At 46.1% G+C, this 12,703-nt stretch overlaps 2 protein-coding genes across 7 annotated transcripts; both read right to left on the minus strand.

Annotated features, from left to right (window-relative positions):
• Positions 1-8,142: 8,142 nt before the first annotated feature.
• On the minus strand, positions 8,143-10,604 carry LOC6613049 (coiled-coil domain-containing protein 28B). Of its 4 annotated transcripts, none has more exons than XM_032725312.1 (4): positions 10,373-10,604; positions 10,076-10,316; positions 8,951-9,028; positions 8,143-8,890 (listed from the first exon to the last, which is right to left on the minus strand). In XM_032725312.1, the coding sequence occupies exons 1-4, from the start codon at positions 10,487-10,489 to the stop codon at positions 8,667-8,669; spliced, it is 660 nt and encodes a 219-aa protein (XP_032581203.1). In that variant the 5' UTR covers positions 10,490-10,604; the 3' UTR covers positions 8,143-8,666. The 4 variants fall into 4 exon arrangements, with proteins under 4 accessions (XP_032581203.1, XP_032581208.1, XP_032581191.1 ...); XM_032725317.1 differs by having other exon boundaries at positions 8,143-8,887; positions 10,373-10,603; XM_032725300.1 differs by having other exon boundaries at positions 8,951-9,322; positions 10,373-10,602.
• Positions 10,605-10,754: 150 nt separating this feature from the next.
• LOC6613050 (cytochrome c oxidase subunit 7A1, mitochondrial) lies at positions 10,755-11,300 on the minus strand. Of its 3 annotated transcripts, none has more exons than XM_032725322.1 (3): positions 11,211-11,300; positions 11,014-11,084; positions 10,755-10,948 (listed from the first exon to the last, which is right to left on the minus strand). In XM_032725322.1, exons 2-3 carry the CDS (start codon positions 11,056-11,058, stop codon positions 10,805-10,807), a joined length of 189 nt encoding a protein of 62 aa, XP_032581213.1. In that variant the 5' UTR covers positions 11,059-11,084; positions 11,211-11,300; the 3' UTR covers positions 10,755-10,804. The 3 variants fall into 3 exon arrangements, with proteins under 3 accessions (XP_032581213.1, XP_002037533.2, XP_032581220.1); XM_002037497.2 differs by having other exon boundaries at positions 11,014-11,081; positions 11,211-11,281; XM_032725329.1 differs by having other exon boundaries at positions 11,187-11,217.
• Positions 11,301-12,703: the final 1,403 nt, after the last annotated feature.

The following is a 12,703-nucleotide window of genomic DNA, read 5'->3' on the forward strand; positions in this document are numbered from 1 at the left end:
TGGGAAACCTGCCCGAATCCGAATGCCTGGGCTCCGAGCTGAGGAAGAGAGTGCCGAGCGAACAAAGGCCCAAAGCGGAAAACTGATCGAATCGACGAACCCTGGTCTGAACCCATCCAACGCTCAAATATCGATCTCTGGCGACGTTTGCTTTGCTGGCCAGGATTATGGCAGCCCAGAATCGTTCCAATTTAGCGCCCAAACGGAGCGCAGCCAAGCAGAACGGCCAAGCTGATGGAGGGGCTCAGTGTGGGCACGATGATCGACTATAGTATACCCTATGCAATGAGAAACAGCTACAGAACAGGGAGCCAACTCTGCTGAAGAAAGTTACCCAATAAAATTCGAATTCTTTTGCAATCTGCGCAAAAGAATCGTGTAAGGGATATACCCCAACTATGGACTGGGTATGAAATCCCAAGTGTGCACTTAAGGGATGAAAAAGTGATCGCAGATCGAAGGAAGCAATCCACAAGTGTTGGCAGGTTGAGCCACTCCTCGCCTTATCAGTGTGTCGGTGCCACCATGCGATGGTGTGTGTGCATCTGGCAGAGTGTGCGTGTCGAGGGCACCTTACCACAAGAACGCAGTGCAAATGACGGGTGAAAGGTTTCGGGTTTCATGTTTCCCGATGGATGTCGAAGTACCAAACGTACATGGAGAAAAATTCTATGAACTTCTGTAAATTCCAATTATTTGATATAGACTGGATAGCATAGTGCATATATTTTGTATAGAGGATGTTTAATTAGAACTCCTAGAGAACTTTGTTAGCAATGAAAACAACCATATTAGATTTCAGTGCATTCCTGGATGTTTCAGATGGTTCAGCTGGTTACGTGGTCGGTGGTCGGGGTGAATCGGAGTACATACATCGAAGTGGAGGGCATTGTGCCAGGGAGATTCGATATGAGCTCGGGGATCTGATCCTGTGCGACAGGATAAGCCCAGACAGAGCTCCCCCATGCTTACTGTTTGGCTTCCCCCGGGCATCGCAGGAATGTGGAAATCTTTATCAATTAAATAATCGCCGCACACACACGCACGCACTAAGCGAGATAAACAGGCGATATTATATGAGAAGGGGCCTCATCATCATAATCATCATCAGCTGAGCCCTGCAGGCAGCGCTGGAAAATTAGAGAAGGAGCTATAGTCTCGGATACAAACTTAGAACCACGATCAAGGTTAAGTATTCAAGCTAGTTTTATCAATCAAAGTTTCCCAGCTACTTACTAAGTTACATTGCGAAGATTCGAAAGCGACCTGCAGCATTTCTTTCTGTGCTGACCTATTTCGACGACCTCGTCTGTGCAGCCGGAGGAAGAACTAGGATGGAGATAGAGGATGGTGCACGCACATCACATCTCACATCTGAGCTGCAGCTTGGAAAATGCGCCCAACATCCGCTCCTCCGACTGCTTCGATCTCGGCGAGCGCTTCTTGGAAATCGTTTAAAACCAGAACAACAACAGCGGCCGCATCCATGGAAGATCGAACGTTCCGAGGCGTGGAAATGGCAGCAAATGAGAGGCCGAGAGGTACACACTCGCACTCCAAATGAAAATGCTGTGTAATTAATTACGCAGACTGAGGATCGCTCGGGGGTCCGGAGAAGCCAGTGGAGGGGGCTTATGAGGAACAAAGACCTGCTGCAGCAGCAGGTTGCAAGCACATCCAGCGCATCGCATCGAGTGGCCTGGGAACCTTTCGGGAAAGTCGTCGGCCGAACGGAAAGGAAGTTATCCTGGCACATGGCTTATCGACTTTGCGGCACAAAGGGAAATTACACATGAAAATCGATCGTAAAAAACATAAATTTCCCATTTTACGAGCGGAAAGTGGCGGGGCTCTAATTGAAAATCTATCCATAGTTTCATGTGCGTCTTTTGAAGATCGGGTGTTGGTTGTATACGGTCTGAACAATCAAATAGTCACACTTTGGGCCAGATATGTTTATGGTTGTCCAGATTGCTGGGTGGAAGCGTTTTTAGACTCGCAGTTCCTTGGTCGTAAATATTTAAATGTTTTTTTTTAGGAGATTAAGGATCACTCACAAGCCATTTTTATGCAATTCAAGGTAATAGTGTTGGAATACGACATGTAGAAGCAGGAAATGATTATGATAGAAAGCAGAAATTAGCAAAGAAATATGGGAAATGCTCACGAGAAAAGTCTATAATACATTCAGCCACTTTTCCCAGCCAAACAAACTACTGCGTCCCACAAAAAAAATGAGGTAATTACTGAACCGTAAACGAAACTCCCATAAATTCCCAAGACGAACAGGTTGATCGGTCCTCGATGTCTGCTAAACGATCACCTGATCCTCATATCGGTCACCTAATGGGAATCTCAGCAACTCCCGACAAAGTTTAATGAGGAAGCTCGAAAAAACACTCGGTAGGCAGTCAAACGGATCAGTTACATTGGTATCCATTCCCCGACTCCTTCTCCTCCTCCTCCGGCACTTCAGCCGATCGTCCCAACCTGATTGCCCACCCACATGATCCAGGTACGAAGCCCGGAGAGTTTCGCATTTTTGGTTATTAGCTTTCAGGCAGAAAAAGAGAAACCGAAAGAAACTTTAGTTATTACATATGATATCATGATACAAGAAATTTAAAATATATCTGCATGTATGATATTATATAGTTTTAAAATATTTCTTTTCTTTGTAACACTTATTAGACTCTGCTGCAGATACTCAAGATTTTCTCCCAGTGCAGTCTGGCTCATAAATGCTAAATTGATTGAGGCATATTGCCGACATATAGCGATGTTGTCTCGATTATATAACTTCCTCGATCGAGCCCCGAGACTCAAAACCCAGTGCTCAAAAGTCTGGCAAAAGTGTTGCAGACACGCTACCGTCGAAACGACAGCGATACCGAATCCGATGTGGGTACCCACACCATCGCTTTCCGACCTGGAGACTCCGACACCCACTGCCTTACATTCATAATCTAGTATTGCCACCGCTCGCTGCACAGAAGACTGGGCTCCAACGCGAAGTTGGGGGCTTGGAGAAAGAGGGAGACAGCATCCGGAATCGGAATGCCAAAAATGAAAAGAAACGATGGAGTCGGTGAGTGCACTGAAAACAAAGATGTAGGTTAAGGAAGGCTGGATTGTAACTGAAATGGTATAAGTTCATTTGGTTTATATGCCATTTCAAAGAAATTAAAATACTTTGTTAACTTTTGTGTGCCTAAGCACACAATCTTATAACTATTTATTAACTTTAAGGGGCTCATTATTATTTTTGCATAACCCCCGTGCGGAGCAAAGAGCATTATTAATGAAAGACGAGAAGAATTCAGGTTTGCAATGCGGTAATGCGCCGCCAAAGAAGACGGCGCACAAGATGGTAATGGTAATGGTAACCTGTCCCGCGATCTGGAGAGCGGAGGAGCTGGTCCAGCACCAGCAGTCAGCCAGTGGGTCGTCCAAGTCTTGGGATGTGGATGTGGATGTCTTGCTGTCAGTTTGTGCGCCTTCTGCACTGCGCGCATGCGCCATAAATGGCGAAAAGTCGCAAAAAGGGGCAGAGAGCGATGAAGATGCGGCTGTGGAGAAATGGAGGAGACTGCCGCTGCTGCTGGCTACTGTGCCACTGTTCCACATTCGGATTACGGAAACATCGCCACCGCCAACAGGTCGCCGACAGGTGGGGTCCGGTTCGCCGCGTCTGGCTGGGATCGGATCGCTTTTCTCACCGATTCAGCATGACCTGCTATCGCCATGGGTGCACCAGGAAAAATCTTTAGGTCAGTAGTTCGTACATGATCAAAAGAAACAGAATGATGTACATAGATAGATGTTCTAAAATAAATACAATATTTAGTCATTGACAAACTTACTTTTTCTTTTTTATATGACTTGACTTGGGAACCATATCATACAATATATCACTACTATCTTCGATTATCCAGTCACACATTTGACTGCCTCTTTTCTGCGCGTGTATCTGATCACCTGCTGCTCCTCCTGCCGCTCCTCCTCCTCCTCCTCATCCTCATGGCTCGCCTTTTAGCCCCTGCTTTGCGGTTCTCGACAACTTTCACCTTTCACGTAATCTGGCGAAGCCGAACAAATCTGTTTGGGCCAGGCTTTCGCAGCTCTGCGGATCCGCTGGAGATTCATTTATTGTCGCTGCTATTTGCCAATTGACCATTTCCAGTTGGAGGAACTCAATTACAGTGCGCCGCTCCTCGCATTCGCATTTGGGATCTCTGTTTATGGACCGGGCAGCGCATCATCTAGCGGTACATTGGCCATAGATTGCGGATCGGTGGATGTGGTGATCTGGGGATCGGAGGGGCCTGGCAATCATTGAGGTAAATTACACACCCCACATCCCCACATTCCGCCGATACTCCGATTCTGGCGCAGTGCGAAGAAAGAGGAGCTGCAGCCTCGATTTGGGTGAGTGGAATCTTTGGGAAATGGCAATCCCAGGCAGGATGTAGCTTCTTTTTAATTGCGCTTTAAGGAAGTCGGTCATTGCGACAGCCTAACATATGGCAATGGCATTTATTGGCAATGAGTAGTAGGATCAGTTCTTCACAGACAGGTCAACCATCACCTTTAACCCATCAATCCATATCCATGTACTCATATCAATTTAATACTTGAGCCGCACATGACAAAGTTTCCTTGATTTGTAAACTTTTCCCATATCTGTGCCCCCAACCATAAATCGCTCAACCCACTCGTTTTACGGAAATGGAACTACTTCACCAGCCCAGATTCCGGAATCCGGACTAAGCTGCTCCTGATTCACTGCTTCTGCTCCCTGGGTGGATGAGAAAAATTAACTTTGCATGGAATTTAATTTACGTCCCACGGGACGATGATTTCCTGCCAAAGCAGATAGCTCCGCCCTGCCCCCCTCTAAGGCTGCTCCACCAGCGCCGGCGCCCACAGTTCGTAGTCCGTATTCCGGAGATGCAGTCCCGAGCAGCCGAGACGAAGGATTCAGCTGCTGAGGCTGCTTCCGTCATTTCCTTGACGTAAAGGCTTCTGCCTCCCGCATGCCGCTTGCCATTTTCCGGGGAGCACACTGGAAATGGGAAATGGACGAGGAGGGAGCCACAGATGCCGGCGGCAGCGTCACGCTTCCTGCAGGATGCGACATCGTAGTCAGATGTCCAATCCGCTCCGTACACCCCCTCTCGCAACTGTGGCCAACACGGCAAGAAAGCGGGGATTCCTTAACTCCGATTAATAATATCGAACTTTAATCGAACTTGGAGAATATTTTTAATAGGGACATGTTTGAATGATAAGGACATGTGGCAGCGTAGGCTAATGGATAAGGCGTCGGATTTCTGATCCGAAAATTGCGGGTTCAAGTCCCGTTATGGTCGATCATCTTTTTAATTTTCTCCTTTTGACTTACATTTAATTATATTGTAGTACTTAATATTTGCAATTTAAGCAGCTTTTTCGCCTGTGCTGTGTGTCCTGTTTCACTTGTGTGTACATTTCAACGGTGTCCTGGCGCTCGTCCTCGTTTCGTTGTCGTCCTGGTCTCCTGTCGCTTCTGTTTACCCGCTTTAATCAACCCATCCAAATCCACATTCATGTCCATGTCCACGGAATGTTTTGTGCTCGGTGGGCGGACGGGTGTTGTGCTTCCTGCCCCTTGCGTCACTTCCTTGCAAATGCTGCAGCTTCCGTTTCCGGGATATAATGTTCATATTTTCGAGGACATTTTCAGGAAATAAAGTACGTCGCCCTCAGCTCTCTCTGCCCCCTCCGTTTGCCGAAGGGAATGACGATAACAAACCCGGGCCCAGCCACCCACTGCCCACCAGGCCTTTCCCATTCCATGGCCTCACTAGTCACTTCCTCTTTGGGAGTCCTGGCTCCTGCCAGGAAACTTTTTGCCTTGCGCCGTGTGCGCATTTATGCCAGCCCAGAGCTGTCAGAGCGCCACCCACTGACCCACCACCGCCGCCGCCCACTCAATCCTCCGCCCGCCGCTTGGCTCCCTCTTTCGCTCTGCTCTTTTTGCTTCCGCTATGCCAGCAGGATACAGGATGCAGGATGCAGGATGGGGAACGGGAGGCGGTAGAGGAGCGCAGAGGCGGGGAGCAGAGTCTGTTTGAATTTTGTCGCACTTCCTGTAGGTGGAAAAGCTTCGTGCGTCTTCCGCTTTCCCAGAGCTGCTCATCAGCAACGTAATTTCCGCACAGCCAGAGCAGCTGCCTCTGTGCTCATGGGTGGGCAAGGATTAAGAGTCCAGACAGCCACTGGGCCAGGACAGACTTAAAGCAGACTGCTCGCAAGGTGCAGGACACTTTAAGAAAAGGGAGTGAGTTGCCAAAGGAATGTAAATTTGTTCTCATTTATAAGTTTCGTTGTATATGGAGGATGTAGTTGGGTTACTTTTCATTTTGGTGAGTGCACATTGTCTGGTTCGAGTCAGAGTTCAGGTTAATGAAGTGCCCCGGCGACAGCGACGGCATATCGGATCGGATTGCCCGGGCAACAAGTGCTGCTCCTGCCCTCCACCGTCCACATATCCCATCCCCAACTCCTGGCGGAGGTATCAACCACTCTTTGTCCGCTTGGCAGTTCATCAAATTCTCATGTGACCAAGCCAAGTAAGTTCAATTCATTCGAAATTTGATATGCGCTTCACATATTTAATGACTTCTTTCGGTTGCCGTCTTTACATAACACTCGATTCGATGAACTGCCAACGATCCCAATCAAATCCGATTCGATGCGATGCGACACGAATCGGATCCCCTGTTGCACCCACCTTGTGAAACCAGGCACATGTACTTGGAGAAAATGAGCTCTTCAATTTTTTAATAATATTTTAAATAATGTAAAAGAGTTATGTAGTAAATAAACTTGATTCAATTAGAATTTTTCCGAGTGTAGGGTTGGGCCTTGCCTGGGTTAAAAATGCCGCGGATATTCCCCATTTCCATGTCCAATCCCTCAGCCGGGATGGGATCCCCAACCCAATCCCCGCACGTGATGGAACGTGGATCCGTGGCTGATGAGTGGAAGTGGTGGATTCACTGGCAGTGGCACTTGTGGCAGCGATTTGGGATAGATGTTGCGTGCGGCTGCTCGGTGGTTGGTGGTCGGTGGTGGCTACCTGCCACGCCCTTGGCCAGCGGAATGCATTTGTATGCAGCATGGCGGATGCGACTGTCCGAGCGTTTACTTCTACATTTCTCGGTGACTGGGGAGTGGGTGAGTGGTATAGGGGGAGACCGGAGACGGAGGCCCAAGGAATGCACCAAACCGCTAGCCAAACAGAGAAGCCCAGAAGAACCGAGAGTTTCAGCCGCAAGTTGGAAAAAACAATAATACAAAGGGGAACGGTGGCACGATCAGGCAACAAGTGGGAGTGCACTGCAAGAAAATGTTTAAAGAAAGCACTCGTAATATCTTAAACTAATTGTTCCAACGTGCTTTCTAATGGTCAGTCAGTAGCTTGTATGAATAATAATTGATATGGAAGCACACATAACTTTCTCGCAGTGCACAGTTCTTGTTATTTGAAACCCGGATTTACACCGACATTAAAAAGAAAGAATGAACAACAAATTACTTTTACCGATCGCGCCAGCAGCACAGGAGAAAAGGCACACAAAAAACCCAAACCCAAATGAGAAGAGCGACGACTGTAAGCCACAACATTAAAGTCGGATTACAACAACAGGAGCTTGGAACGGCTGCGACTGCGCCATCGCTACCGCCATGTCAGCCCAGGGAACGGAGCACACCGGCTGAATACGAATGCATAAATTAAGCCACAAGAAGCGGCGGCGGACTGAAATTTCCTATGTACGCATGCACTTGTCCAAAGGTTCAGTTCTCGCAATTGATGTGCCCATCCCGAAATGGAATTGTGCATGCAGAGTGGGCGTCTTCGGGAGCGGAATGGGGGCGACTCGGTTGTGGGGAATTCCGTTTCCTTAGAACACCAGGCTGGTAAAAATTCTGGCACTCTAAGCGCCACGAAGGAGGAGTGATGCGAATACTAAGGACGCATTCAAATCGCTCATCAAATAAATCAATTTAAGGCCATTCGAATGTTTGCTATTGGCCACTTAAACTACCTATAATCGTTGTTTGTTTCCACCAACCAACATTGCAACATTACAGGCGTATTTATAAAAATGATAACTTTAATAGGTCCGAGTTTCGTACATGGGTATGATTGGGTGTCTATGTATATTGCAAATAACTATAACAAACAATAAGCGGAACAGATTCGCATCATTATCTAAGCCTGATAACCTGCAGCACACACATCAATCAAATCGAGTCGAATCGAATTGCAATGAAATAATTCGTTTAACACCACCACTTGGCACCCTTGGTCTATTATAGTAATAATTTAACGCTATGGCTATGGCTACGCGAAGACAATCTAAATTAGTTTCACAATCACTGCGAGTTCGCTAAACTATTTAGCATGAGAAGCCCATCGAATCCGCCCTCTTAAGCGTACAACTTAAAATATTTACACAGTATCCCAGCTGTCCGCCCCGTCGAAAAGTTGCTAGTCTTGTGTGAAATCCCAATCCAGAATCCCAATCTCCACCTCCACTTTGGCATTCCTCGTTTCCCCATCGGTGTGCTCAGAGCCAGAGCAGGCGTTGATCCCAGGCCTGCGGCTGGGCCAAATCTCAGAGACCCGTGTGGCTCGTCTGCAGCTGCTCGATGGAGATGGATAGCTGTTCCAGGCGCTGCATCAGCTGCAGCATGTTCTCCTGCGCCTTGTTGGTGTTGAACTCGTTGCCGTGCTCCAGTGAATCCTCCTCGGCGGCAGCCAGTTCGAAATGCAGTTTGGCCAGGCACTCCTGCTGCTCGCGGATCTTGGTCATTTGGTCCATTGTGCAGCCGGAGCCTGCTGGGAAAAAGGGAATGGATTGGCAAACCTTAAAGGAAACAAGTTCCAGACTGCACTAACCGAATGCCCTCAGCTTGCCGGAGTGGAAGTCATCCAGCAGTCCGAGGAGGGCTCTTTCCATGTGCTTCACATCGGGAACTTCGGAGACAAAGGAATGATGTTTTATTGGACGATCGTCGAACTTATCGCTGTGGACACTGGCGTTTGGCATCGACGCTGTAGGATTCTTGCGGCGCTGCGATCGCGGTGTGTTCTGATTGCTATTGCTGTGCTGATTGTTATTGTTGGGTTTCGTGCTATCGTTGTTGTTGTTCTTGGGGGTGTTGTGGTTGACTGTGGCTGTGGGATCAGGTGCTAGCCACTCGCTGCTCACCAAGGTGATGGCGTTCAGGCTGTTGGCACTGCTGTGGGTGGGTTCCAACTCGTCGCGATCTGGTCTCGACATGAGATGGTCAACAAATCAAGTGCGGGGATATGAAAGTACAAATAATAATACAAAAAAGAAACGAGGAAATCATAAATAATAATTACATCAAATGAACTGAAAACGGTGAACAATTGTAAAATAAGAACTAATTTAACTAAATAAGGGTATATTTCGCTTTACAACTAAACGATTACTAATGTTACAAATTAGGACTAAAAACTTAGAATAAGTGACTGTAACTAAACCTCAACCGCCGTGTCAAGCGAACCGATGGGAAAGAAAAGTCAGGACACAGGCTGTGGCGGCGAGAGGCTCGAAGGCTTGCAATTTCAATAATTGAAATTATAAGCACCTATCAAAGTGTCTGTGTGCGGGCGAATTGGGGTGGGGAGCGTGTGTCAATGGGCTGTGAATAATGAAATGTGATGTATTCCGGCCATATGGCCACCGAAAAAGTGCGTCATCGCGGGCGAAGGTCAATGGTGGCCGTGATAGCCGGCAATTAGCCGCGATTTTATCATTAATGGCGAAACATAAGGCAGCTTGTGAATTTCTAGATGCGCGATGAATGAAGGGTTATAATGTACTCAAAATATGGCGTTAAATTAATTTGATGAGTATAAGATTGTTTGTTTGCTTGTCCTAATGTTTTTAGGTAATCTCTACACCGAAGCCTTCCCAGCTGACACCAAAAACCGCGATCCACAGCGACTGAAAGGCAGAAGCGATGGGTTAGTGGACTTTTTGGCTGCACCCACCTTTCAGGAGTTTGCGCGGCCGGGTCTTGAACTCGAATCTCTCGTCTCCAGCTCCCCCGCCACTTCCACCGTGCGCCTGGGGGCGTGGCCGGCGTTCATTCACGTAGGTCACCTTGGTGGCCGCTTGACCCTGGCCCTGGCTCTTGTCCTTCTCCTTTTCGGATATCGTCCTCTCGATGGAGCAGGATGCGGAGTTTCTGCTGCGCGTGGTCTCGCCGCTGGATATGCCTTTGATTTTGATCTGCAAGAAACGAGGATGAAGTGTGACTTTCGCATCAGAATCCCAGGGTATCTTACATTCGGAACGGCGGGCGAAGCGGGTGTGGCCGATTTCGGTGCGCTTTGGGCTTCCTCCTCCGTTTCCACGTCGTTCACCAGCTTCTGGCGTTCCACCACCTCATCGTTGGGCTCCATTTGGCTTGTTTTCCGTGCTAGATTTCGCTGAATTCGGTCAAGAAAACCGAATTTTCTTTGTTTTTATTTAGAGGCGAACCTATCCTGGCCTATTGCACTTCGATAGTTCGATATTTTTATTTTCCCCCAGTATGCGTGTGACCAGAGGATATATATGCAGAAAATACCTGACTCACACTTGCGAGCTCCAAAACAGTGTTGCTCTACTTATTTTATAGAAATATTATTCGGGCGGTTTATTTGAATTTCAAAATAAAACAACATATTTAATTACATTAGTTTCTCTTTAATCGAAGAAGTATTTAAAGACATAGATTAGGCCTTCTTTTTGGCGAATCCCATTGTGTAGACCAGGTGGACAAAGCTAACGATCCCAAGGCCACACAGTCCAGCGGTAATGCCGAATAAAATCTTATCCGCTGGTCCGCCTTTCAGAAAAACGGGAACTTCGTTGACGGCCTGCAAAAATTATGAGTTATGAGTCTTAATACATATGCGAAGATATCACCATTTACAAAACCCACCTGGAAAACCTTCATTTTGTTGGAAAGTCCATCGGGTAGAGCCATTTTTGCCTAGGTCTGTTATGTAACTGCTGAATAAATTACAAAAGGAATATTCAAACAGAGTTATTGTTGCAGTGAAGTTTTTGTCACGTTTTAAGTATACTTTCTATTCTCCTTAATATTTCACAAACCTCTATGATTTACAAAACACTTACCTCAATTAGCGAATTGCAATTGACTTGCTGCACTTTCTTGCAACAGATAAAAATAGAATAAATCACAGATGATTTCAAGCAAAAGGGAATGCCAGAAAAATGCAATTAAAGAGTTGTCAAGTTGTGGATATTAACACAAATAATTAATTAAAATATATTTTTATTTATTGTATTTACATAAAGTAACACATGCTTTTATTTTGTTTATCCGTATATCATATTTATACATAATATTTCTAGTATTTACGAATTTTGAATTTGGCGCCAGGCGGCGCACGTTACAAATTCAAACTTGCGACAATTAACTAAAATCTTGAACAGAATACCTTTAAACCACTAATTTTACGATTAAAAATTAGATCTTGATGAAAACATAAAATTGCTGTCACTTTAAATGAATTTAATTTAAAATCCCCCACTTGATGTACAATTTCAAATCGCAACTGCCGGATTTTAGAGTTGCGTCGTGATTCGCCGTTCGGGAAAAAAATTGTGTGTTCCGCGCTATTTTGGCTTTTTGTGAATTTTTCATCAGGAGCGCAGGCGAAACAGCCAGCGTTTTGGCGTCTTTTCTGCACTACTCGTTCTTGCGCCAGTGCAACACTGGGCGCGAGCGGGACGGCACCTGCGCCAAGTTTGGCGCATCAAAAGCACAGCCGCCGTCACGCTCGCACCCGCTGCAAAAAGCGCCCGCGGCGAAAAGCACTCCGAAGCCACTTGGACTCAGCGAGCAGCTAACGGTTCCTGTGCGCCTGGTGGGGATTACAATAATTCTACACCGAATGAGGTGTGCAATTTCTTCGAAAAAACTGCTTCCGTTTCGCCATGTGTGCGATTTGCAGCCATCGGTGGGTGGTGAACTTTCCTTTTGGGAGTAAATTTGGGGGACTTTCAGGGCATATTACTCATATGTTTTTAACTAGACTTAAGGGATATTATAGCCAGAATTAAAACGGAAGTTGTTTGTCCGTTTCCTCACTTGCCGGCTCCTTTAAAAACTCAACTATAATTATGAAGCCCGATTTTCTATAAAATAAAGTCAAGTAAGTGAAAGTTTTTTTTTCAAAGTACTATTTTATTTGATTCGAGTGTAAGTTAAGCTTTTCAGCGAATCTGTGCTGCAATTAAAATTACAACTTTTTAAATTAGGTACTTAAATATAAAGGATATCAAGATAAAAGCGTGATATTTACAACTCGTTTGCAAATTGAGGAGATAAGTAATTAACAAAATTATTAAAGTTGTTTTGCTTTTCAAAGGTAGGTATTGTGAGCTAATTAGAAGCAATTACAATTTAATTGCTTATTCGGAGATTCGAAAGTTTTTTGTGTCTTTTGGCGGGTGCACTGTGTCATTTCATTTGTGTTTACACAATCGGTGCAGCACAGCGGGCAATAAATAAATTCTTTAGTATGATGTGCCGTCGTCTGAAAAGCTGTTTAAGCTCTCTCGACCAAAAAAAAAGTGTATAAAACGCTTACGCTCGGATCGGT

The sequence above is a fragment of the Drosophila sechellia genome, chromosome 2L (assembly GCF_004382195.2).
Source record: "Drosophila sechellia strain sech25 chromosome 2L, ASM438219v1, whole genome shotgun sequence".
Lineage (NCBI taxonomy): Eukaryota > Metazoa > Arthropoda > Insecta > Diptera > Drosophilidae > Drosophila > Drosophila sechellia.